The sequence below is a fragment of the Meleagris gallopavo genome, chromosome 28, assembly GCF_905368555.1.
Source record: "Meleagris gallopavo chromosome 28, MGAL_WU_HG_1.1, whole genome shotgun sequence".
Classification (NCBI taxonomy): Eukaryota; Metazoa; Chordata; class Aves; order Galliformes; family Phasianidae; genus Meleagris; species Meleagris gallopavo.
In genome coordinates this window covers 2,217,387-2,243,900 of record NC_139431.1, presented here as the reverse complement: position 1 = coordinate 2,243,900, position 26,514 = coordinate 2,217,387, and the positions used below count along the sequence as shown (strand labels likewise).

At 52.7% G+C, this 26,514-nt stretch overlaps 1 protein-coding gene across 6 annotated transcripts; it reads left to right on the top strand.

Moving 5' to 3' along the window:
- The first annotated feature begins 1,711 nt into the window (after positions 1–1,711).
- On the top strand, positions 1,712–26,426 carry SLC45A3 (solute carrier family 45 member 3). 6 transcript variants are annotated; one of them, XM_085210319.1, is made up of 7 exons: positions 1,712–1,998; positions 2,693–2,789; positions 4,057–4,183; positions 17,052–17,440; positions 17,696–18,523; positions 19,508–19,773; positions 22,637–26,426. In XM_085210319.1, the coding sequence occupies exons 4-7, from the start codon at positions 17,281–17,283 to the stop codon at positions 23,090–23,092; spliced, it is 1,710 nt and encodes a 569-aa protein (XP_085066445.1). In that variant the 5' UTR covers positions 1,712–1,998; positions 2,693–2,789; positions 4,057–4,183; positions 17,052–17,280; the 3' UTR covers positions 23,093–26,426. The 6 variants fall into 6 exon arrangements, with proteins under 6 accessions (XP_085066445.1, XP_085066446.1, XP_085066444.1 ...); XM_085210320.1 differs by lacking the exon at positions 1,712–1,998 and having other exon boundaries at positions 2,682–2,789; XM_085210318.1 differs by lacking the exons at positions 1,712–1,998; positions 2,693–2,789 and adding an exon at positions 3,571–3,752.
- Positions 26,427–26,514: the final 88 nt, after the last annotated feature.

Genomic DNA, 26,514 nt, shown 5'->3' with positions numbered 1-26,514 from the left:
CCCTGCCAGGCTCTGCAGTGCCCTCCTGGCAGGGAAAGGGGCAACCACAGCTTGCCTGGTGGAGGGCAGGCAGCTCCACACTGCAGCTCCATCCTGAAAATCAGCAGAGGCAACTGAGCGCGTGATGCTGCGTACAGCGGAGGAGCTCGGCTGGAGGAGGCAGAGGTTAAGAATGCAGCCCAGGGAACAGCAGGGGGAACGCTAAAATGTTTGTCCTATGCTCTGTAAATACAGCAGATATGCCTGCATTTCAAACCCAGTTTAGCAACACTCGTGTGCATACAGTTTCGCAGACAGCTTGCTTTCTGCGTCGCCTACGGGAACAGTAACACTGATGCTGAGTGGCAAATGGTGGGAGCAGTTCTAGTATCAAGAAGGACTTTGACAAGGGCGAGAGTCTGCTTGGCTGCAAAGGCCTTGGAATCCAGCAAGGGGTACACCAGTGACTCTTCCTCTGCACCAAACACTGGTTTTCTAACCAAATTTGCCCAAACTCTGCAGTGTCTGAAAAGAAAAAGAAAAAGAAAAAAAACCCCAAAACACCGAAAGCATGAGATTATTTAAGTCTTGAGAATCCTAATTAAGAAATAGCAATTAAAGACTTGCCTGACCTACAGCTGGCCTTACTGGCTGCTCAGTGTGGATGTCCCTGTAGTGGTTAGGAGCAGCATCCCTGCTGGTTGGGGTGCTCACCCATTGGGCATCAGGAGGGAATTGAAACACTCATTTTTTGACACCCTGTGTTCTGAAGGTTCTGCCCTAGTGGCTTCTCCCAGAATGCTCAAAACAAAAGTGCGTTTCCTGTTTAAAAAGAGAGAGAAGATAAGCCCTAAAGTGCAGCCTTGTGCTCTGGCTACCCCAAGTATAAACAGCCTGCACAGCCGGGCGCTGCTTTTGTTTGTTCTAGCAGCTTTCTCTCCTTAAAGGTACATTAGGCACAATTATACAAAGTCCATTTTCTGGCAGCATCACTCCTGACTGGCACGAGAGCTCCGGGACCATCAGCTCATCAGGAAATCTGCCTGGAGGACGCAGTTCCGACGCTGAATTCCCACCTTTGTGCTCAAGGCGCAGAACTGAGCACCTCCAAAGCATGTTACTTGTTTGCATTTCTGTAATATTTCTCCACCATAGCATCGGAGCGCTCTGTAAATAGTCACTGCTAACCTCCCGGGTGGGGTGCTGGGGATGGGTTTGTTTTCTTGGCTTACGGAGAGCAAAAGGTTTGCGTTGTGAGTCAGCATTCAAGCTCAGTAATTAAACACGAGATGGGTTTAAGGCTACCTTTGGCCAATCCGGGGCTGTTGTGGCTTCCAGGGTAATGCAGAGCATCCCTGGAATTCCTCTGTGCAGCAGGGTGAAGGTCTGAGGAAGAGACCTACAGCCAAATGGCCTGAGCTGTCACAGCACAGCACCTACGGTAAAGCTGGGGCCCTCTCCTGCTCACCAGCTACTTGTGTTATGTGCCACATGTGGTGGTGTCTAATCCTTGTCAGGTTCTAGCAGATACCACGATCTGAGCTCTGCTGGGCTGGACGCATGAGATTTAGATAAGGCTGGGGCAAATCTGTGCTGCCATCTAATCAGGCGTGAGCAGCTGAGACGTGAGTTGATGCTGTATTCCCCTCTTTTGATAAATTAATCTTATTTGCAGATTCCCATGATGGCTCCATCCTGCAATGTTCTGAACCTCCTCATTCTGCTTCAGCAATGCGATCAGGTCCAGTTACAAGCGCAGGACTGGATCTACTGCAACAAGCAGCACAAATGGTGCTAAGCTCTTACTGCTGTGCTCAGGCCTGACGTTTCAGAACCCTGTGGTTACCTGCTGGATGCATTTAGGAGCACGTAGGAATACTCAGAAAATATCCAGTCTTCTCATGCCTCATTGTTCTGCTGGGAGCTGTGATTGTGTCTGTGATACAGACTGAGATCCATAAAGCTATAGTAAAAGGAAGAAGAACCCAAGCAGGGAGGAGTGGAAATCAGCACAGTGAGGTGGGTCTTCTTTCACTTTAGTGGTGTCTATGAAGAAGGCCTCATGTCCCTGTAGGCAAGCGTCACTCTTTTGGAAATTGGTGCATCCCATAGGTGTGTGAGCAGGAGATGCATTGCAGGCACAGTGCTGCCCTGGCAGCCTCCTCTGCTCTGCTGGGAACACTGGAACCCACTCTGTGCTCACAGCTGTGTGGGTGCTGCCACTGCTGTGCTGCTAGCTTACTGACTTGTGTGTCAGCATGTGAATGTTAGTGCTGCTTTATTAAAGGAAGAAATGAAATGAGAGTCTGTGACAACCCATGGAAGGAGCAGAGCCTCCCCTTAGCAGCAGCACCTGCCATCCCAACCTGCAGGTGCTTCTGCTTGAGCCGGGGTTCCACACTGGAGGCAGAACTGGCAGAGGGGAATAAGAAATCCAACTTTGTGCTGCCGGTGCGAGCAGAGCCTTGCAGCACTGAGCCCCAGCCCTGTGCTCAGGAATCCTCTGGGTGAGAGCCGTGTGCTCTGCTGCAAAGGAAGAGCATAAAAAGAGCAGTGCTCATAGATACTGAATTGCCTGTGAACAGGGGCAGCTCTCCCCACCCAAATGTGCGCTCTGGCGCTTTACCAACTGAAGTCATAGCTAGCTCTTCAGGGCTTTCTGTTATTTTCCTTCCAGTGAGTGCATCTGAAAGTGCCAAAAAACTTATTGCAGGAAACAGGAGTGTCATTTCTCCTTGTCTGCTGCGAGCGAGTCCTCATCGGTTCAAGTGACAACACGTGCAGGTGCCTGTCTGCTTTTTCCACGACGGGTGAGTCCTTTCAGCAAGCAGGGAGGGAACAGCTGCTGGGTGAAAACAAGGCCATCCTGCTGACCCAAGCTGAAATGTGACGGGGAAATGGGATTTCTGACCTTGAGAGGTACAAAGTTGCCCAAAGGAGGGACCCTGCGAAGATTAAAAATAACTCCATCTCCCCAACGCTTCTGCAGCTTGGCCAAAGCATTGCAAAACACACAGCCTGCTATTAAATAGTACAAATTGACAACAGCCTTTTGATGACCGATGGGCTGAAGTGCTCGCCCTCCCCTTTGTGAGCACGGACTGAAGAACAGCTGCTTTTGTCAGCCGTGCTCTTGTTTTTCCTCTCCCCTGTCCCTGCGTTGCTGCAGATGTTTGAGGATGGCTGCTGTGCTCATCGTGTGGGTCGGTGTTCGTTTCTCCTCAGCTCCCATTTCTGTTTGGCTGTTGTGAGAGCAATTAGACATTACTCAGAGAGGGCCAGACAGTGTGTGGGTCCATGGTCAGTCTGTCTGTCTGTCTTCCCCCCGCTCTCGCACACATGCCGTGTGATTTGAAGCAGTCATGTACCATGAATAATGTCCAGGGGCCAGGTCACAAGCTTCCCATAGCATGGAATTCATTTGCATACAATCCGAGCAATTACAAGTAATGAATAGATTAGGAAAACCAAACAAAACGAGAAACGATTCAGGCTGCTGTTAATTCCTCAGCAGAAAGGAGGAAAGAAAAAGGAAAGAAAAAAAAAAAAAAAAAAGAGGGCGGGGAGGGGAAGGGAAGGCTCTTAAAATCTCGACTGCTCGTTGACCCGAGGGTGCCGGGACCGGGAGGGAGAGGGGCGGACGACAGACAGACAGACCGACCGACCGATCCCCCCAACGGCCCTGCTCCGCCCGTAGCAGCGCTCGCTCCCGCCCCCACCTGCACATTTAAACGGCGGCGGAGACGCGGGCGCTGCACCGGGACCGGGCTGAGGTAGGAGCGGGGATGGGGATGGGGATGGGGATGGGGATGGGGATGGGGATGGGGATGGGGATGGGGATGGGGATGGGGATGCTCCGGCTGGGGGCGGCTCGCAGGGCTCGGGGCAGCGTTTGCGGCTTGCTCATAGCCGAATGGAGATCTCCTCTGCCGATTCTCCCCTCGAGCCTATCGCTGCGGGAAAGCCAAACCCAAAAATCCGACGTGTGCGGAACCGGAGGGAGAGCGGCTGCGGGGCGGCACCTCTCAGCCCCCGGAGCCGCGGCCGGAGCGCTTCCCACGCTTCTCGTTGTTGCAGAGGCGGCTGCTGTGACCGAGTTCGGCTTAAGGACAACCGAGCGGAAGGTTTGGGGAGCGAGAGCTGAGCGCGCACCTCCTGAACCCCCCGAGGAGCCACGGGGACCTGTGAGCACCTACGAGCGCAGGTCAGTGGATGTTTAAACCAAAGGAAGCCAGCACGTGGCAGGAGGAGGCGTTCATTGCAGATCTGCGTGGTTTTGCTGCTGCGCTGCGCTGAGTCCTTCTCGGGTATGGGGGGGAGCACACGGGGCTGCGTTGGGTTTTGTGTGACTGCTCTGCAGAGTTCCTGCCTTGGGCACGGCTGTGAGCTTTGATGGTACAGATGTTTGCATCCCTTGTTTGTGGCATTTATCGGTCGTCCCGTGAGTGACAGCTTTAGGAGGAAGAGAAGAGCACTGGGATCGGGTAGAGCTTTCACTGCGGTGGCAGGCAGGCTTGGCAAGGTGCTGGGCTTTCGTGCTTGCATTTAGAATAACAAGACTGAATTTGGAGGGGTAACATCTCAGCAACGATTTTCCCGGTCCTCATTCAGACCTCTCTGTGGACAGCACAGAGAAAGCAACCCAGCTTGGGGCAGATCCGGGTCTGTGGCTGGTTTAGTCCTCCGTAAGGGCTTAGGAGAGAAGTGTTTGTGTGTGTGTGTAACGTGAGAATAACCAGGGATTTATAGAAATAGAACATGAGTAAGAACTTCAAAAGCACCCAAATGATTTGGGCACCGGAATCATGCAGGCGCTCCTGAAAAACGTGTACCAGCCTTTAAACCATCCCTGTTATTCACCCTGCCTGCAATTTGCTTCTCATTTTTGGTGAGCTGGACCTGCCCGACCCACAGCTCGCAGTGTTGTCCCTCAGTGGGAGCAGTGCAGAGCTGAGAGCAGCAATCCCTGCAGTGCCTTGAAAGTTATTACTGCACAATGCTGTGGGAGCCAAGAGGGCTCAGCTTATGGGATTTGGGGGAAAAGAAAGGATTAGAAACTTGATATGGATAGCAAGAATCTCTAGAATTAATAGGAAATTAAACGAGGGCTTTGCAAGGGATATAAATCCCCGTATTTCGGGGCAGAAGCCAATCTTAGGATTTAGGGAGAAGCTTCTCCTTGTAGGGAGTTTCTCCCTGTGCTGTTTGCTGGTGGGTATGTTGCCTTGCAGCTCTATGTACACAGCTGCTGTGGGGTCTTCTGTGGGAGCATCTCCTCTTCTGGAAGAGCTTCTGGTTGAGCAGCACTGAGCTCAAACCTCGTGGCTGTGCGTTGCAGCAGCCTGGAGATACCTGCATATAAAGCAGCAATCCCACAGGCTGCTCTCTGAGCTTATCATCAGTTACACAGCAGAGTGACAGCAGGTGCTGAGCGTATTCCAGACAGCATCTCTTTTGGAAGCTCATAGCCTATTGTTGCCAGCAGTGAGAAATGCTCTGTGAGAAGCCAGAATCTCTAGGCTGGTGGCTGAGTTGGAAAGTGAAACCTTTTGGTCTGTTTGCTCATTGCCAGAGTCCCTAGGAGAGATGGGGGTATGTGTGGCCCCCCTCCTGCTAAGCGTTCCCCCAGGGGCACTCTGTGGCCACATGTATTCCTGCGCTGTGGTCACTGCTCTCTCTAAAATAAATAATGAAGTTTAAAAGTAATAATAACCCAAGTGGCCCAATCCTGTAGAGAAGCCACTGGTAGGAGCTTTGCCAGCATGTGTACCGAAGAAGCTGGTTCTAAAAGCATCACATCTATGAAACAGCAAAGCGGCAGGGCAGAGGTGGCTCTTAGATGTGTGGGTCTCCCTGAGTGTGTTTTTGTGAATGCTTTTTGGAGGTGGCAGCTGCTCCGTGATGTCCCTGCCTCACTCTGAGCACCTGAACCCGGAGCTGTTTGTGTTGGGTCCACTGAAGGCTTGCAAATTGCTTCCAAGAACTGTACGAAAGCAAATGAAAACAGATCTGGATGCCCTGTAGCCTTTATACACAATGCTGCTAATCTGCTGCACTGTACCACTCTTTATGTGTTGTTTCTATAGCCCTAGACTGGTTTAAAGTAGTGTAGGATGCCATGCACGAGCACCCAGGTGGGGTCTATTTCTTGTGCTGCTATTGTTTATCAGTGCTCTAAGAATCTCTGAATCCAATTTTGTGTTATAGAACTGCAGAAAGTTGCTGATGTGCCAACAAAGCCATTGAGCTGCTTGTTCTGAAAACATGGATATATAAAGCACCCATTTTATTATGATTTTACACGTGCTATTCCTTAGAGGTCCACAGATTTGTTCCCTCCTTCCTTGTTTTCATATCCTAGCATGTCAGTTCCTCTCACAGCCCAAAGCTATGAGTTTAATTTTGCTATCCTGCATGAGAGGAGGAGCAGACCCCATGAATTTTGCCTCCAATTGCTGTCTGCACACAGACAGGAGCTGCTGCCAGGCTACCTCCAGGGCCTGTCCCATCTTACATTGGAGGGAAACCTTCCTGCAGAGGCACGTGAGAGCAGCCCTTTTGATTTCAGCAAGAAGCAGCAGCTGGGGGCTTGCAGGTAGGCTCCCATAGTTGCCAGTTTTTGACCTCTGGCAAAGTAATGGGGGTTGTTTGATAAGGAAACTGAAGCAGCGATGGGCAGTGGTTTTGGTCTGTGAGGTTGAGGTCCTCTTCCATGCAGGGAGCAGGCTGGCTTTCCCTTTGCTCTGCTGGGAGCTGAAGTTCTCTGTGGCTGTTTGTCTCCAGGAGTTAAGACTTATGGAAAAATGCAAATATAATGAGTGCAGTGACTCAAATCCATGCGAGATGTCAGCACTCAAATGACATTAATGTTCTTGCAGAGTAGGCTAGAGCCAATTTGTGCACAGTTATGGAGAGCATCCGGATCCTGCTTTGGATTTACGGGCTATGACTTTTGGTGAAATGGTACATGCAATAAAACTCAGAAATTGCACTTTCATTACCCAGTGTTAGCAGTGATCCTGCTGGGATCTGACCTCCCAGTGCTCAGACCTCACACCCACTGCTCTTCTGCCATCTCCTCCCAACTACCTGCATTTTATTTATAGGAGAAAAGCAGAGAAGTGGCTCTTTGCTCAGTGGGTATAGGTGTGCTCGCTCTGTCCTCTCCAAGGACACCAAGAGTCGCCTGCTGTTGAATTCATGCTGGCTGCAGAGCAGTGCTCTGTCTGGAGCTGCTCTGATCCTCTGCTTGGAGAGAGAGCACCCAGTGTGGGTCAGTGATCCACAGCATCTGGGCCAATGTGCTGCTGCTGGATGTCCTCGCTCTGCAGTGCTTATTGCTTGCGCTGCTCTCTGCAGGATGCTCCTGCTTTGCTTGGAGCTGTGCAAACAGAATAAAGGATTGTTCCACTCGCAGAGAGAGCGCCCTTGTAGGTCTGGGCTGGAGGCAGCTCGTAAATACAAAGAGATGGAGAACAAAGGAGCAATGAGAAGACAGCAGCTTTCCATTTCCGTGCGTACCAGGTACCGATGTGTGGTGACAGGAGAGGGCTTTGTGTGGGTGCTGTTGGATCCAAGAGGTGCGCTGTGACAAACAGCTGCTGTGTGCACGGCGGTGGGAGCAGCTGGAGCTGTGCTGGAACAAAAGGCTGCTGTGCTGCAGCCAAGGCCGGAGCAGCAATTATTGGGCTGGGAAGGGTGGCTTTTCCTGAGGACTGACTAAAACCAGGTTTGGGAGAGTGGCAAAGTGTGGTCTGGAGGGGGGTCAGACCATGCAGGTGAAGAGAAGGGCGTGAGGGCAGCCAGAGGGAGGGCAAGTGGGAAGGGTGCTTCCAGCTGTGAAGTCGCTCAGCCTACATGTATTATTCTTGCAACCTCAGTGCTTGAGATCCATCCATCCACTGGACAAATTGCTGGAGAATGTGCATTTTGGGAGCAGCCCTGCAGCAGCCCCAGGGAGAGTGATTCAACAGGGCCTCTTTCATCTTTGATTTCTGTGAACACAGTCCATGTTTGTGCTGCCCCCCCCCCCAGATACTTCCATTCATCACTGTCTGTGTCCAACACCGATAGCCACAAATGAGCCTTTGGGGCAAGAGCAGGGAATGCTGGCAATCCCCTCCGTTAGCAGGACAGTGCCACTGGGACTAGTTAGCACATGCTGGGGTCGGTGCTGGTGATAACCCCTGTGTCCTGGCTCTTGCTGGGCATGGCAGCACTGTGTGGCCCCACATGAGTTGCCTGGAGCACCCTGCAGGGATAGCAGAGGTCCTTCTGCTTCGTTTGTGGCTCGCTGAACTTTATTCCAGTAAACATAGGCAATGTGGAGAGAAAGATCCCACCTCTGCTTGGAGAGTCTGCAGTGCACAATCTCCCACTTATCCTCTCTGCTACAGCAAACCTTTTCAGCAAGCGCTGAGTAACTTCGGAGCTCAGATCACCTCCTGCCTGTCCTCCCTGATGGATGTACTCCGCACCAAGGCACAAATCTAACCAACAGATGTTCTGCAAAACTCAGGAAGATTTGGACCTGAACTCCTTGCTGGTACCTGCAGCTGGAAGCAGAAGCGAGGCGCCTGGTTGTAAGGAGAGGTGAGGGGTGCACAGTGCTTTGCTCCATTTGCTGCCTATAGGAATTGCAGCTTTGAGCCTTGTCTTCTCAGAAGGAAAAACCTCCCCTTCCTGATGGTCGGTGTTGCTGTGAGTTCTGCATAGATGGCTACGGCATAACACGAAATCCTTGCATGTGTGGAGACCTTGGTACATGAAACTGATAATGAGGAAAGCAGAAGACTCCTGAAGTTCCCTCTAACAATCTCTCAGTGAAGCTTATCTGCTTTAAAAAATACCATCTGATTGCTTCTTATCTTTGTCGTTATCTGGACGGTTTGGGACAGAAGTAAAATCGTAGAATCTCTCATTTTCAGACCCAAACCTCATGACTGGTCTGTTGTGATGAGGAACAACCTCTTGGCTGCTGACAGAGCCCGTGCAGAGCTCCACTATCCCGGGTGCATGGAAATGCTGCTGCTCCTGTAGTGTTGCAGCAGCTCGTTTGCCTCTCACGTGCTCAGGGGCCGATGTGATGGACGGGGCTCTGCACTCACAGCTGTCCTGGGGCTGTTCCTCACACTGCAAAGGCTCTTTGTCTCATTCAAAGCCATGACCTCATTTTTAGAGACAGAAAACAGAGAGGGAGAAACCCACCAACCTGCCAGCGGGGGTCAAAGGGCTCCTGAGCGATATGTTAGCATCCAGCTTCTGCGACGGGGACACAAATGACTGGAATTGCAGACCAGAAAATTACCATGAAAAAATGGACTAACTAGCATGTGATTACAAAAGAGCCCATTCGTTCTGTGTGTGTCTAGGACTCAAAGTCTGTCCTTTGAGGGAGAGCGTGAGGTCACGCTCCCAAAACTTGAAGCAAAAGGGACTGCAGAGGTCCGTGCTGGTTGCCTGATGCCATCCGAGCAGGTTGGGGCTGGCTGCTCTCCTCTCTTCCCTATGCACAAACCTGGGACATCAGTGCTGTCCCTGTGACTGTCACAGGTTTCCAAGTAAAGCCAGAAATGGAGAAGCCTTCTGATGGGCTGGAAGTCCCAGAGCTGTGCTGGAGGCAGGAGGGGCAGCAGGGACTCAGGCGTGCCGTTACGCAGCATTTGTGCTTTGCGTGGAAACCATGAGTTCCAATTTCACTTCCCGTTTTCTCAGCCTTGCAAGCAGCCATGGCAAAGCAGATACCGTGTGAAGCAGCTGGGGTTTCTGCCCTCTCTTCTCCGTAAGAGGTGGGGAATTTTTTTTCTTCTGGTCAGCACCACTGATTAAAGCTCAGCAGTTGTGTGTCATGAGCTGCGCTGGGACAGCTGTGTGTTCTCTACACGTGCTGAAAGTCATCCTCCAGAGCTGAGCTTGTACTTCATACTTGTGCCAGAGGTGATCCAAAAATGACACCATCATTTTCTTAAATACCTGCAGCGGAGGGAAACGTGGATTCAATATTGAAGAGTTTTGGTGAGAGTGGTCTTCCTTTGGCTTTGCACTGCTTGTGGGGGGCACTTGGAAAAGCCCATTGCATGCATCAGTGCTGTGCAGGGCTCTGTGGGATTGCATGGATTGACACTGGGGTCGGGCTGGTGCTGAGCACATCTCTTGTCCCATCAGAAGAGGGCTGGGGCTGCTCTGGGCACGGCCACCACCTCCCATCTCTTCCCAGCACGCAGCAGTGGGGTGCACACTGCATTGGTTCTATGGGGTCTGAGCTCCTGGAGGGAGCTCCTGTCCCTCATCCACAGTGTCCCTCTCCTGTTCCTTGCTGCCCAGTATTCCCTTCACAACCAACCCATTGTGCAGAGGGCTGTGGCAGCTGGATGGAGCATTTCAGGCTCAAGTGTAATTTCGGTGCCTTTAAAAGCCTTCAGAGCACTTTCTTATTTATTTTTTTTCCCCTATTTCCCCCCACCCCCCCCTCCTCTTCTGAAGAGGACAACGACGCCAGCAAGGGATAATTTGATGGATTACTCTGCAGGATTTGGGGGGGGGAAGCTCTCCATAATCCCCTTTGTGGGCCTGCTGGATGGGCACAGAGTGAGAACCCCCAGAGAAAAGGACTCAGCAGGGTGGGCTCTGCACACTGACAGATAAATACAGACACTGCTCATGAGGTGCTGGATATAATCTGGGCCCATTACGGCACTGCTGAGAAGGGGGGCACCTGGAGGGGGCTTTTCTCATTTATTTTCCTCCTCTCCAGTTTGATTTAGGTTTTTATTCTTTTGCTAAAAATAATTATAATTTAAAAAAAAAAAAAACAAAAAAGAGGGAGGGGGTGGAGGAAAGGCTGAGTCAGAGCAAGTGATGGGTGCAGTACTTTAAACAGCAGAAATGAACTCGAGCAGAAAACGGAACTGCATCATCTTGTTTCCCCCTCCCACCCCAGAACAAGGGCTTCTCTTGTGAGTGAAAGCAAGGGCTCAGGCTGTGCCATAGCAAAAGAAAGCTGCAGCTCTGATGTAGAGCCCCAAGCCCCATCTGGGGGTCTGGGGCTGCTCCTTGCAGAGCTGGTTCCAGCTCAGGATGAGTGGTGATGAGGAGTGATGCTCTGCAGTGGCAGCTCTGTTGGTGCAGATGAAGAAGTGTGGAGTGCTGGGCAGGCAGGGCAGAGCTCTCCCTTCTTTTGGAAAGTCTCCTCTCTATATGAGCAGTGCAGAACGGGCAGTGCTGCTAACCAGGACAGGAAAGCATCCTTTCCTTATGTCCATTCTTAAAAGCACATCCTGACCCTCTCCATCTCATAGAGACTTTTGTTTGCTGCTCGTAGCCTGCCCCAGTGCCTTTGCTTTGTCCAACTGATCAGAATGGGACAGATCCTGACTTACTTCTCGCACCCTTTCTGCTGCAAAGCAGGGAAGGTGCTCAGCACTCACCTGCCTCCTCCCCCTGCTCCCAGGTGGCCATGGATGGATCACGACAGCTCTGAGGTGGCAGGGCTGGAGGCTGCATCTCGAACCCCATCCTGGCGAGCTCCAGCAGCCATGGATAAGGTGGCACGGTGTGGTTTGGTGGCCCACAACCCCCTGAAAATCTGTGCAAGCATGCATTGGGCAGGGATCCATCTGTCCTTCAAGGAAATGCCAAGCATGAGCGGAGCTGTGCCCTCTTGATAGCTCTGAGAGCAGCGAAAACGCATGGTGGGTGCTGCAGGGAGGTGATTCCATGCAGCACCAAAGCACAGCTCTCAATCTAACAAATGGCATTGCCTCATTATGAACAAATCAGGCGGAAGGCATTGGAGCCACCTCGGGGTTCTGGACATCCCCTGAGGCATCTGGAGCACCCAGTGCTTATCCTGGATTCATAGCTCCCAGCATCTGAGCTGCTGGGTGCTGTGGGGTAAGGGAGGGGATTTCAAACAAGCAGTGGCACTCAGGTCTTGTTCTGGTCTAAGGGGATTTCCACCCGCTGCTGCTCCTTTCCTAAGCCAAGCTGCCCATATAATGGAGCCCTGAGCTCAAAGGAAACGCAGAGTTAATTCAGAGAGCCTAAATACATCACAATTCTCCCATCGCCGCTTAATGACCACTCCCCTCTCCCCACACTGTGAATGGGGTCAAGGAGATTTGGCAGGGGGGGTAAGGGGAGAGGGTCAGGAGAGGTCAGGTGAGTTTTCCATTTCATCCCGCGCGAGCCTGCCAGAGCTATTCTCCATGGTGTATTTCACATTCAGCTGCGGTGAATGGACACTGATAGCTGTGAAAGGATCTGGCACTGTATGAACAGCCCTTCCCTAAGCGCTCGCTCCCACCCTTTTCTTCCAAAGGGCTTCCAGGGAGCGGGGAATTAATAACGTTCATAAAGAGCCCCTTGGAAGGTTGGAAATGTAACGTTGCGGGTATGAATGGAAACCCAAGGGCTGACAATACCCTTCGCCCTCCCCTCTCTCTCTGCTGCTCATGGGGAATGCGTTTCTGCATCCAGTCTGTGGCTCGGAGGGGAGGAAAGGTGTGGGGCTGTGTCACCTGCAGCAGCCCCTGCCCAGCAGCACTGCCTGCCTCCAGCCTTGGCAATTATGCAGAGTAATTATTTCCCGTATAGGAAAGAGCTCGGCTTGTTACGGAGCCCTAGCAGGTTGCAAACAACAGGAGAATCTCATCCTCTGTGGTCTGACGGTTGCTGCAGCTGTTTGTTAACCAGGGTTAGGTGCATGGCAGCCATAAATCAGGAAGGTTGCAGCTGTGTGCAGGGTGATCTCAGCTCTTCTGTGCCTGTAGTGACTGGGAAGGTTAAGGAGAGGTAAGATACGGATCCTCCTGAGGAGCCCGCGAGTTTTTCTCAGCCACACAACTGCACCCAAACTCTACTTTTAAAATATTTCTCCGGGTGCTGTGAGGTTTGTGCCATCTGAAAGCAAAAGGTGTGACCCGGAGCCTCTGCCCTGAGAAAGGAAGTGGGAGGTTAACTTTCTACATGCTGTATTGCTCAGTGAATGAGTCCCTGTGTGCGAGACCAGCAGTGCATTCAGTATTTCCGTGTGCCTGTGCACCTGCTGGCACATTTCTGGGCTTCACACTGGGCTTCCCCCTGCATGGCCATGCTGTACCTGCAATGCTTCGAGATGGGGAGAATGTGCGTCAGAGCTTTTCTGTAGCGTGTGAGTGGGCACTGAGGGAATGGCCCAAGACCTGGGAAGAAATGGACACTCTGAAGCTGGTTTTCTTGGCTTCACCCCTGGTGCTGCCAGGTGAGTGGGATGCAGACAGTCCAGCCTGCCTTCCTCCTGCCCTTCTGGTTGCTTTCAGGGAAGGGAGTGGGTGCAGGAGGCACCAGGGGTGCAGCCCTTCATGTGCTGGGCAGGCTGAGCTGGGGTGAGTGGTAGGAGCTGCTCCAGGACCGCCCTCCTCCTGGTGCCAGCTGAAAGCCTCCGGGTGTTGATCTGCTGTTTCTCCGTAGAGGAAGGAAAGGAAAAGTTTGGTTTGCAAGCTTAAAACTAAAACAGAAAGCTGGGGTGAAAAGGTGCTTCATTTCTCCTGCAGGAGGGAGAGGAAAAACCTTAGTGCTCACAGCAGGTGGTGTCCCCATGGCACAACAACTCTGTGAAAGCTGGGAGAAAGTCCCACACGTGGCTCCTTCTGCTTCTGCGTGCAGGAAATCTTAGGCAGAGAGTGGGGCTGGCGTGCCCTTTTTTGGGGGGTGGCTGTTACCCTTGTCAAGGCGCTTGGCATCGTGTCCAAACATTGTCTGTGTTGTAGCAGCTTGGGGAAACTGAGGCCAGAGGGCAAAAAATGCTTTCTGTCCTGCAGCTTTCTGGCCAGCCACTCCCAGCTGATGGTGGAGGGCTCTTCAGCACAAGGTGCATCAGGTCCCACTGCACTGGAGGAGCAGTGTTCTGCCGACTTGGGTGTAAGGAATGAATGAATGCTGCTGAGCTGCAGATCTCTCCCTCCCCATTGAGATGAAGGGTCAGAGCAGCAGCCCCAAGCAGTCCTCCTGCAGAGTCTGCCAGGCAAATTGCATTTTAAATGAGGTGCTAGGTCTTCTGCTGGGTCTGTTGCTCAGAGCCAGGTGTCACCTGCAGAACTGAAGGCAACATCTCATCGTCTTGTAATAAAATGATAATACCCTGTTTCAGCGCCGGGCCCTTCAGCAGGGAGGAGCAGCGTGGTCCTTCTGCTGGGGGACAGCAGCCCCATTTGCACATCCCTGCCCTGTCACCTGCCCACGCCTGCAGTGCAGAGGAGCTGTTTGCAAAGCGCCAGCAGATCAGAGGTGACAAACACTGACACCAAGGCAGGGCTTTGGGCAAGGTTCAGCTGTGAGCCCGTGTCTGGGCATTTCCTTCTGAGCTGGTTTGGGACAGGGGCTCCGTGAGGCTGCTGCTGGCAGCCTGTGTTTGCTCAGCACCATACACGAGGGGCCCAGCACAGGTGTGGCTGTGCTGCTAATAACACACCACGTGCTGTTATCAGAAGGCAGGGAGGGCCCTGAAACCAAACCCTCGTGTGTACCTGCTGCTCGGTTCCACCTCTGCTTGCCTGCACACCGCTTAAATAGCTTTGCCTGAATGCTATGTACCCGGGCTTGGCTCAAGGGAGTGCTGCAGGGATCTGCTGTCCTGCTTGGCATGGAGGAGGTGAGTACTGGCTCTTGCAAGCCTGACACTTCTCCCTTTTCCACCTCTCTGCCCCATCCTTGCAGACCAACAGACCAGACACCTTTTGGAGTCTGCGCTGGCAATTCCTTCCAGCTCAGCCCCTCTGTGCCCTGTGGGCAAAATAAAGAGGTAGTTAAAAAACACTGGGACAGAATGCAGCTTAAAGAGCAGGAGGTGCGTGATCATCTGTAGCAACAGATGACAGCTGCTAAGTTCTGATCTCTGGCTGTGCGTGGGTATCACCACTGGGTACAATGAGATCTCTTTCCTCTTTGAAGTCCTTTGAGAGTGTGGAGAGGGGAAGAGATGGGTCTCTTCTTTCTTACTGGTGAGAAATTCAGGCTCTCTCCCTTAACTCAAAGTTCTCAGGCAGTCGGGGAGAGGTACAGCTTCCCTCTTCCTCCCCAGTGCTAGTTAGTTAATCAGTGCTAGCAATATCACCGGGATAAAGAGCAGAAGATTTTATTTCCTTGTGCATACGTGTGTGTGAGGCATCATTTACTTTCTATTCAAGGTGGGATACGTTTCCCTCCATAAGCTCTCCACACCCCCAGGCTACAGCAGTGGGATTTCAGCAGCCGGTAACGCAGCATCACCCATCCAGATGCAGCTCAGAGTGGTGGAGGATCCGTGGGCTTTGCTTTGTGAGCTGCTTTTTCCTCTGCCGGAGCCGGAGGGCTGCAGCTTAGCTTCCTATCCTATCCTGAGGCTGTCAGCCAGCTGTGTACCCATCACCAAGGAGCGAGGCTGACATCCTGTGTCTGGCCCACAACTAAGAAAGGTGGTTGCTGCCCCCAGTCGCTTCCTTGCAAACTGAGTGCCTCTGAGCATAGCTGGGGCTTCTGAGAGTTCCTTTGAAGTGCTGTGCAGAGATTAAAGACGAGCTGCTGCTCTCCCCCCTCTGCTGTCAGCTTGCTATTTGACCTTGAGCGAGCCATTTAAATGTTCCCAGTTGTTAAAAGAAGATATTCTTCGTGACAGTCAAGGTCTGAGGGAGCGCGGAGAAGGAAGGTGAGGGATTCTGGTAGGAAAATAATCAGTGCTCATTGTGTGTAATTGGCAGCCTGACAGCTCCTCAGCTGGGGAGCTGCACCCTTTCCCTGCAGCAGTGAGTGATGCTTCTGTCTTTGTAAAACCTCACTGCTGCTCCTCCAGCACCGCCCAGCCATGTCCATCCCTGGGAGCTGGAGACAGGAACACGTGTTGGCCTGGACACGTTCCCTGTAGGAGGAGATGGTTTTTCCTCCAGCTGAGACAAAGAATTTAGAGGGGGATAGGACTGCGAAACTGGATTTTCACCTTGTTCCTCCTGCTGGACTCACCCTGTGCTGTTAAGGGAATGATATACGCAGCCACTGCTTCCCTGCACCCAGAGATGGGGCAGGTGGAGATAAAGTGCTCCTCCTGAATGCCCCGCTGATATCCATGATCAGGACAGCAAGACCTGCTGCGTCCGTGCAGAGAAACCCACTGGCAGGTTATTCAGGGAATGAGGTTAGAATGGGTCAATCCCTGAGAATGAGGCTGCAGTTTGTTTTACTCCCGAAGCAACATCTGTGCAGGAGCTGAACGTCACCCCACTGCTAAACCCTCTGCCTTTCCCAGCATAACCACAGACCATCTTCCCGAGTTGCTTTCAGCAAAACAGTTCGGTGGAGGGGGCTGGATGCTGGAAGCCTTGTGCTGTCGCTTTGCTTATAGCTGGCACAGTGGCACGCTCCTTACAAACTTCTAAGCAGCACCTGCTGCCTTCCCTTATTTGCTCAGACCCCGTCCGGATCTGGTGGCCTCTCCCCTCGGAAGAAGGCTGGGAAGAGGGAGCGTGTTACAGGGCAAATAAATGACTCAGACTAATGAGGAAGGTAATTGCCGCTCACTGTTAGACAGGGATAAAGTGGGTCAGGTTTGTTTGTGAAACTCCACGGAGGCACCATCTGTTCCCTGCGCCCCGTGCTGGGGGCTGGCAGCAGGATTTGGGTGAGTGCTTCCCCAGGAGCTGAGTAGGAGGTGTCCCTATCATTAAGCGATGGCTCAGGTCTCCAGAGTGTCCCTGTGGACGCACTGTCCTCAGACAGGGGCTCCTAATTGATTTCACTGGGAAAAGGGATGCTGTGTCCTTTTGGAGGATCTGCTCTTTGTGGCTCTGTTCCCACTGCAAGATGAGGCTGAGCGGGACACCGAGGGGTCATTAGACCTCTTGTAGCCTGAAGGCAGGATTGGATTTTCCCAAACCATTTCTGACAGGTGCCCATCTCACCTGCCATGAGCCCTTGGAGAGCGGCCCAGCACGAGTCGCAGAACCCCCCAGCTCTCCCAGGGGCCCTTGGGTCAGGGGCTGTCTCCTTCAGCTGTGATGTGTCCAAGTAGCACCGGGTCCAAGCCCTTTCCTCTGCTTGTCTAACGAAGCTCTCTCTTTTCTTAGAGCACATCATGTGAGCAGAAGGGTGAGCGCAGAGCGGATCCCTGCCTGCCCGCACTTGACGTTACTGGGACCACATCTCTCAGCAGGAGGAAAAGACGCTTCGTTCACCGATGCTAAAAATGGGAGGCAGCATCTGTCCGGCAGACAGGGAAAAGAAACTGCAGACTTTACCTGTGGGACACCCCAGGTTGTGCTGCAGTGCTGCAGCCCACGGGCAGTGAGGGACAGCATGGCTCTCAATGTGCTCCTGCACAACCGCAGGGCTCAGCTCCTGCTGCTCAACTCTCTGACATTCGGGCTGGAGGTCTGCCTGGCTGCTGGCATCACCTACGTGCCTCCATTGCTCCTGGAAGTGGGCGTGGAAGAGAAGTTCATGACCATGGTGTTGGGTAGGCAGTTTCTCCCTTATCCTTGTGGGGTTTGTTTCTCCTTTGAGAGGCGGATGAGGGCATAAAAGTGTGTGTGTCTGGGGGGGCTGTTTGCAGGACTGTTGTGATATTGGGGCAGCCTTGTGTTTGAGGAGGAGGCTGTGACCCACTGAAGCCCAGTGAGTTCCAGAAATGCCCCAGGCTTTTGTTACCGTGCACACAGATGTCCGTCCTGTCCAGATCTGTCCCCTAACACCACTTCTTTCTCTGCCCCAGGGATAGGACCTGTCCTTGGCCTGGTTTTTGTCCCACTGATTGGATCCGCCAGTGACCACTGGCACAGCAGCTATGGCCGAAGGCGGCCGTTCATCTGGGTGCTGTGCCTGGGAGTCCTGCTGAGCCTCTTCATCATCCCTCACTCCAGCAGCCTGGCCAGCCTGTTTGCCCTCAATACTCGCCCTCTGGAGATCGCCTTCCTCATCCTGGGCATTGGACTGCTGGATTTCTGCGGCCAGGTCTGCTTCACCCCACTGGAGGCTCTGCTCTCAGACCTCTTCCAGGAGCCGGATAACTGCCGCCAGGCCTTCTCCATGTACGCCTTCATGATCAGCTTGGGGGGCTGCATCGGCTACCTGCTTCCAGCCATTGACTGGGGGGCCAGCTTTCTGGCCCCATACCTGGGAGGACAGGAGACGTGCCTCTTCAGCCTCCTCGCTGTCATTTTCCTTGGCTGTGTGCTGGCCACGCTCTTTGTGACCGAAGAAGCAGCTGCTCAAGCAGATGCTCTGGATGGCCCAGCACTGAAGGATGCTCTCCCTAAGCCCTCACCCTCTGCCTGCTGCTCTTGCCAGCTCTCCACGAGCTTCCTGCAGGCCAGGCACATGATGCAGGCCCTGAGAAACCTCTGCACGTTGGTGCCACGGCTTCACAGCCTCTACTGCCGCATCCCCAAGGTCATCCGGCGCCTGTTTGTGGCTGAGCTCTGCAGCTGGATGGCACTCATGACTTTCATGCTGTTCTACACGGACTTTGTTGGGGAAGGGCTGTACCATGGTGTCCCCAGAGCCAAGCCAGGCACAGATGCCAGACGCCGCTATGATGAAGGTAAGAAATAAACTGGGTTGTTGGTTTTTTGTGGTTTGTTTTTTTTTTTTTTTTTTTTTTTGAGGCTACAGGAGTATTTAGTGGGAGCTAGGAATGGGTTCAGCTCTGCCAGTGATGCAAAAACACAACACTGTTAAACCAGATTTTCTGCAGCTGAGTCAGGAGAAAGCATTCTGCCGTGACCCACAGTGGATCAAATAGGGAAACACATCTGTTCTTTGAGCACAGGAGTAGAGCTGGCAGTGCAGCCTCGTTGTTGCCTGCTGTCCTCTGTTTAGTGGCTGTGTTGCCCCACAGCCTTGACTCCACCATTCAGCTCTTCTTTCCCCCCCCCCAGATCTAAGTCTATTATTCCTGGAGGCACTTCCCTGGCCCTCCTTCCCCAGCTGTGTACCTTGCCCTCCAGGTTTTCCACTCGCTGCCTCTGCAGTACACTGCCTCTTTGTGCCAAGTGTCTGTTTAACTTAGAAGGAGCTTAATTATTATTTAACACTTGCACTGTAAAGCTTCCTGCAGGTCAGGGCTCCATTGTGCTAGCAGTCACAGAAACATGTGTTGAGTAATGATCCTCGCTTCAAAGAGTTAATGGCTTTAATTCCCTGAAATCTGATAGATCTTTGGAAAGGGTGAGGTCCGGATTGCTACCAGATACGGCAGTTGCTCAGTGGTGGTTGTATGCTTTCCCTTGGCTGAAGCACAATTTCTTGCTCCTTTTGTTCTGTTGCTGCTTTAGGCATCAGATAACAGATCCTGGTTTATGGGCAGGTGACAGATCTTGGCCTAGAATAAGGTGAGAACAAGAACTGTATACAGGAGAAGAACACCATTTGGATTCCCACCTCCCATTGCTCCTCCAGTCAGACCAAGGAGTCCAGGAGCACATGTGGGCGATGCTGTCAGACAGCGCAGGGACAGATTGAGGCTGAAAGGTGCTCAGCTGCCTGAAGCCATTGTGGCAGTGTCTGACCCTCTCTTTTCCTGCAGGTGTCCGGATGGGCAGTTTGGGGCTCTTTTTGCAGTGCGTCACCTCCATTTTCTTTTCGACAATCATGGACCGGATGGTGAAGCAGTTTGGGACACGAGCTGTGTACCTGGCCAGCGTGGTATTCTTCCCTGCTGCTGCCTTTGTCATGTGCCTTTCCCACAGTGTCACCGTTGTCACCATCTCTGCTGCTCTGACGGGCTTCACCTTCTCTGCACTCCAGATCCTGCCATACACGCTGGCATCACTGTACCATCATGAAAAACAGGTAGGGATCTGCTCTGGAGCTGCCAGGACTGCTTGGGCGTGCGGTGGGAGCACACAAAGGTTCTCTTCCTTCACCTCTTATCCCCAGGCTGTGTCCTCTCTAAAGATTCCCATGATGTTAAGGAGAGAAGAGAGCTCAGCATCTCTCAACAAGCATTAGGAAGTGTTAAGAATTGGGGTGGGAGTAGAATGGGAGAGAGAAGTGAGTGAAAAGGGGTGTCCAGCATCCCTCTGTGCTCTCAAAATTGTTGACCTGAGGCTTACAGTTTTTGTCCGTATAATGAACTACGGTTCTTCCTATTCCTCTGGCTCCAAGAAGTACAGACACTGAAACCCCTCTGACACCAGCACCAAAGCTAGTAATCCCATCCCACAGATGGGATTCCCTAGTGGGAAAGTCTTAAGAGGTTCCTGAGTTGTGCACAGGATTAATAGGAGTTTCTCTTGTGCTGCAAATGCACAATTAATCTGTGGCTTGAGAGCAGCCCTTTCATCCCAATGGTAATATGGTGAAATAAGAAGTTCTCACTGCAGGCATCCAGATGTTCACATTGAACAAATACTTCTGACCAACCTGTCCTGATTTGCAGCAGGCACTGCGTCCAAACAGGGAGATAAAGGAGAGCTTGGCTGGGATCTCTTACGGATGTGGCAGAACCAAACCCCACGGGCTGTGAGTGCAAAGGCCACACATCCAACTGCTTGATGGGGAAAAGCTCGTTAGTACAATGAGATGGGGCACAGCTGGGTTTGGTCTTTCTGTTGTCTTAGCTTGAGGGCTTCTCCTTCCTCCACCAACCACACTCCAGCAGGCTGCAGGGAGACCCACGGTAGGCATCCCCGTGCAGAATATTCTCCACCTTCACCGCTTTTTTTCCCTCTTACTATTGAAATCCATCATCAGCTTTGCTTGCCTTCCCTCTTCCCTGCTTCCTTTCTTCCCTCTCTTTCTTTTTTCACCTTTCATTTATTTGAACTGCTCCCAGACTGAATCAGCAGAGGGGCATCCAGAGCAGCTGTTGCTCCCACCCCGTGCAGGATTGTGGTGACAGCTGCCAGCCCACCTTGGCTGGAGCTGCTGGAGCTTCATGCTGTGTGCAGGCTCTGTAAGTCACTCCATTCTGCTGCATGCCCTCCCATCTTTGCATGGCCACTAAACCTTGTCTGGAACGGGTGGAAAAGGACCTGCATGTTCTAACAGCACCCGAGGGCACGGTGAGGGACATAGTGAATGGTCACACGTGGGGTTAGGGAGAGGTTCCTCATTCCCACCTCTTGCCATCAAACGTAGAGGGAAACGAAGCTGCTGATGGAGGCAGCAGCCCCTGGGTTGTGTGCTGTATTACACGGGCTGATCTGGGAGTGTATATCCTCACCATGCTCGTTCCTGTGAGCACCTCACGTCCTAACCTGAGCAGGATTTTGGGAGCATCGACACAAAATAGATGAAGGCTGGAAATGTGGGGCGCAGCCAAGTTTGGATCACGCAGTGCCCTTCCTGGTGGTAGCAGGAGCCACGTGGGCAGATTTTTGTGCTCCACGTGAGATATGTGACAGCCTGGGTTTGTGCTTCTGAGCCCAGCCTCGAGGGGCTGAAGGGTGCAGTGAGCAGCTGAGCAAAGCCTGGTTGTTGCAAGGAAAACCTTTGGAAGCTGATTCCTGCTCTGTGAAATTCCCGTCTGGTTTCTCTTCTCTGATGGGACCTAAAACTGTTTGTGTTGCAGAAGTGCAGCCATGGCCTGGGGCTGTGCAAACAGCGGCTGCCTGGTGCTGACACACATTGGGGCAGGGCTGGGTGCAGCTGGGGGGGTTCCAGTGCTGCTGGAAGCTCTGGGGTGGCTGCAACAGGGCTGGGGAAGCTGGCACTCTGTGTCCCTGTCCCTCCTGCACAAGGCAAGGTCGTTCAGCAAGCCCCTCTGAGCCCTGGAGCTGAACACAGCGTTCTCTGCTCACAAACAGCCACTGTTTTTTCCCTTTTAGTTTCTTTGTTTGCTCTATTTCATCATCACGGATGAACGTGTCCTTCCTTATCTGCTGTACCCTATACAGGCCAGTGGTTGTGCATAATTGCAAATGCCCTGGGGTTCTGTAGCTGGGGCTCTGCAACATTTTTGCACCCGACTGCATGTTATTTATTGCTGTTAAGACGGAGAGCTTTTTTTGATCCAAACACTCTGTGAGTAACTGCTGCAGTGAGCCATGCCCCAGAGATCGCACAGCCTGGGTGCAGTGAGGCACAAGAAGGTGAGAAGGAAAAATCTTTTCTTCCCTCGCTCTTCCAGCCTGAGTGGGGAGAGCATCTCACCCAGGTCTGCGCAGAGCCGAGCAGGGAGTTTTCTCCTGAGCCCCCAGCGTTGCGCCCTCACTGATGTTGTCCCTCATATCCCAGTTATTAAGGAGTCAGCCTCCTTATAAAGGCTTGTCCTTGTGCTGGGGGGGGGGATGTCTGGCTCTGTGATGCTCTGCCCCTTTGCTCCTTTCTAAGCAGAGCACCTCAGCCTCAGGTTATCACCTCCCCAGCAGGTATGTGACAACCCAGGACTCAGAACACCACGTCCCCAAGCGCAGGGCTGGCATTGGGCTGCAGTGCTCTGCTTCAACGCAGCACAGGCACCTCTTGGCTGCTTTCCCTGTGAGTCATGGCTGCTTTGAGCCCTGTGCCAGCCGGGAAGAGCCAGGCTGGCTCCTGGAGGCCATCTCACGTGGACCGGGCTCTCCCACCTGCAGCAGCACACCCAGCACTCCCAGCACGGGGTGGTTTTGCTCCCTCACACCCGCTAAGCCCCCCACCCCGACCCCCCACCTCGCGCGACGGCCTCCGCCCTTCCTCCTCATTCCTCACGTGCCCTCCTCCTTTCCACCAGGTATTTTTGCATAAATACAAGAGCAAAGAGGAGAGAGACGCAGCTCGATCGGACAAGAAATCATCCTTCCCCAAAGGCCACCTCTCCAGCCAAAAGCTGCCTTACCAGAACGGACACTCCGGGGGCCTCTACTCCTCATCCTCCTCTTCCTCCTCTCCCCCAGCTGCCAGCTCTGCCCTGTGTGGCAGCTCCTCCTGCGATGTCTCACTGATGATGATGGTGGGCGAGCCGGACTCGGTTCCTCCAGGCCGAGGGATCTGTTTGGACCTGGCCATTTTGGACAGTGCTTTCCTCCTCTCTCAGGTCGTCCCCTCTCTCTTCATGGGGTCCATCGTCCAGTTTACGCAGTCGGTGACTGCCTACATGGTGTCAGCTGCCAGCTTTGGCCTCGTTGCCATTTACTTTGCAACCAAAGTTGTCTTTGATAAGAGTGACATGGCCAAGTATTCGGTGTGATGGCGAACGCACCGGGGCAGCACGTGGGTGCCAAGATGAGGGGTGTGCACGTCCCCATGGCTGCTTCTGGAGTGCTCCGTGTCGTGTGTGCTGCCCCGTGCTGCTGCAGGGAACCCCAGTGCTGCTCTGGGGCTGGGGATGGCAGAGAGGCGGCAGGGATAAGCTCAGGTGTAAATAGGAGGCACTGGGGCATCGTGCTTTGGGCCATCAGTGCTTTCCACACAGTGCCTTTCTCAAAAGTAAGCACTGCACAGCCAACACCAAAGGAATTGCAATGGGGGGGAGGAAGGAATCGGGCTTTTCCTTTAGTAACGGGTGTGGGGAGGGGGGAAGAGCCACTGGCTCTCCTGCCTTCCAGTGATGCATTTATCCTCTTCCCCCGCTTGCTGCAGTTGTACTCAACTTATTGAGTAACGCTTCCTCAAAGAGGACACTGAGAGGAGATCACCTTGGAAGAAGGATGGGAGCTCAGGTTTGGCTGTGGAGCAGGAGGGATGTGTGTCTGTTCTGACTGGGAGAAACCACCCAGGAGAAAAGTCACTACGGCATGTTTTGGAAAAACAAGGAACGTTTCATTAGGACCGATTCCAAAAGATGACTTATCTTTTACCTATGCACCAAATTGCATCAGATGGAAAGGACTGCTTAACGTTTTTATTTCTTTTCTTAGGAATGATTCTTTTTAGCTTTCCTTACACTTCTGGATAACTGACCTCTCTCTCAATGCCCAGAACAGCCGCCTGCTCTCTCCCAGTGCCTCCTACCAGATCCAGACTGGTTTGCACCCCCAAACCCGATGCTGCAGCATCACGAGGGTTCAGTCCTGCAGCGAGGGAGGAGAACAGGCAGAGCTCTCCATGAAGACGATCTGGGAACAAACGTACCTCATCAAATTCTTATCTGCTCCAAGTGCCTCTCAATCCCATAACACTGGGACCAGTGCTGCTGGGTTGGTCAGCCCTCAGATGTGAGTCACCTTCTGCTGGCCCGAGACAAGTGCACCAGCTGCACCAAAGCTCTGGCACTCAGAGATCACCCCTGTGCTGAGTAGGAGCCGAGATCCCAGCTTGCAGTTAGCACTTAGGCTCTGAAATGGTGCAAACAGTGCCCAGAGTGAGGCACGAACATCTGGAGGCACGACTCAGCAGCCCTCAGTTTCAGCTGCAAACAAAGTGTTTGGGACCAATTTTCAGTGGAGATGTGTGGGCAGTGAGATGTGCTGGTGAGGCACTGCTGAAGGGCAAAATGTTGCTATTTTTGCAAGGTCGTGGCAGAATATTCCTTGGCATGGAAGTGAGATTACTGCCCTGCTGTTTGCAAGCGGGTCCTAAGAGGGCTTCTCCTCACTGCTTTAAACACATCTTTCCCGTAAGGGGTGACTCTTTTTGTTTTATTTCTCCTCAAATTATATGCCTACCAGCTTCCCTTTCCCACAAGAAGCCCCGTGTGCTGAAATGCAGCTGTTTTGGGAATGGATTTGGCAGCTGCGTAACCATTGACGGAAGCGGTTTTCTGTGTGTGCTTCCACCCCTGGTCTCTGTCCTCCCCAGACTTCAGGGGGAAGTCCTGCAGGCAGAAGGTCACTACTAAAGGTGCAGCACTTCTTGAATGCTCCCAGGGATCAGTAACCTTTTCGAAGAGCTCCCTGCCTGAGTGCTGGAACACTTTGCCATTTGTTTAAGTGCCTGAAAAGTGCTTCCACAACACAGCCCGGGTGTGCAGGTGGAACGATGAGGGCCTTGAGAGCTTCGTTAAGAACATCTAAGTGATACTCGAGAGAGCAGTGGGCTCAGGGGGTTGGCAGCCTTTCCTCATAACATCTTTTGGCTTGGAATGTGAGAGCCAAAGGTGGTGCAGTTCTTCATCCTTAACTCATAGCTGTCTGTCGAGAGTGGAAGGCTGAAACCTGCCCGACTCCCCCATCCACAGAGATGGCTTTGGAGCAGCGATGTACCGATGGCCAGGAGTGGTTTGTGGTGACGTTGGGTGCAGCAGGCTGTGTGTCCCAGCTGAGCTGGAGGGCCTGAGGTCGGTCCATGCTGGTTGGGTCTCAGATCTGCCCTCCACTCAGGCTCTGTGATCACCCATCCACATCTGCCCTAAGGCTTTGGTGCCCAGGTCTTGGTGGTAACTCTGATCTTACACTTCCAGGGAGGTGCCTGCTTTTATTTCATTTATGTTCTGAAAAGACCATTGAGCCCATGGCTGTGGCCAGCTGCTCTTGCTGCTTCATTCCAGGTGGGTGCCTGGTGTTTCACCTTGGCCTGACCTGGGAGGTGGTTGGTGACACAGCTCCTTCTCCGCAGAGATGTGGTCCCATCTAACCATCCATTCGCATCCTGGCTGTGCTGCTCTTGTTCCAGTCAGCTCAGCAAGTGTGAGAAGAGCTCCCTGGTTATGTACTCTCTGATTTCTCAGCTCCCTCTTCTCCCTTCTTTCCATTTCCTCAACTGGAGTGAAACCCTGCGGATTCGGTAATTGCTCCTTTCCTCCTTACCCTCCTGTTACACCAGGAGAAATCTGCTGGGCCCTCTGCCAGCTCCCAACACAGTGGGCAGATGGGTGCAGGGAGGAGCTCTTGCCAAGACCCGTTGCTCTTTGCTAACCCTGTCCCCTGCAGGAGCCCAAACCCAGACAGATGGGGGCTGTCTGCAAGAGAGCTGTGTAGAAAACCACAGAGTGCAGTCTGGTCCTGGATCATTACCAAAAGCCTTTCTTCCTAGGTCAGGATGTCACTGAGGCTTATAGGAGAGGCATTTTCCAGGATACGTACTGAGAAACTCCTGTCTTCCTAAGACTGTCCTTTCTGGTAAGCAGCGTGCTGCTGGACCAGCTCCCTGTGTCCACATCCCACACAGCCCAGCAGGGGTTCTGCTGTGTATGTTCTGGTAAACGAAAGCACAGCCCTCGCACACTGTTACTGATCTAACTTGTGCGAGCACAGAATTCTCCTTAGGACTGGATCATACTGTACAATTTGTAGGTATGGGTGCAAGCTTCTCAGAGGCTGTTGCTGGGAGCCCTTCTGTTTCTGTAGGTGCACTTCTGCTTGGGTGGGCCACACTGTGCTTCTCTTTTCCTTTTGCAAGGTGGTGATTTTGGGATGTGGAGGGAAAAAGGGAGAATGTATTTTCTAACAGGAGATGATTGCTGTGGATCTCCGGGCGAGGGAAGAGCGTTTGATGCTGTTTTTTCCTTTCGAGATCACATACTGTCTGCAAGACGCGAATGTTTTATTTATTCAGTAGAGTAAATATTTTGTATATGACGCGAGAAGAAGGCTGTTATAATTTTATTATGTAAAGGAGGAAATTAAAGGTGTTGGATGGACGGACGGACGTTGTGCGTTACTGCCGTGCGCCGCAAGGAGGCGCCATAACCGCGGCGGCTCCGCAGCGCTGCCGCTCCGCGCGCACAGAGCG

Excerpts from the sequence above, each read along its gene's own strand:
- SLC45A3 (XM_003212906.5), top strand. The coding sequence starts at position 13,149 with ATGGCCCAAGACCTGGGAAGAAATGGACACTCTGAAGCTGGTTTTCTT. Across the intron at positions 17,441-17,695 it reads GTTCATGACCATGGTGTTGG|GGATAGGACCTGTCCTTGGC; the intron begins GTAGGCAGTTTC and ends TCTCTGCCCCAG. Across the intron at positions 18,524-19,507 it reads CAGACGCCGCTATGATGAAG|GTGTCCGGATGGGCAGTTTG; the intron begins GTAAGAAATAAA and ends CTTTTCCTGCAG.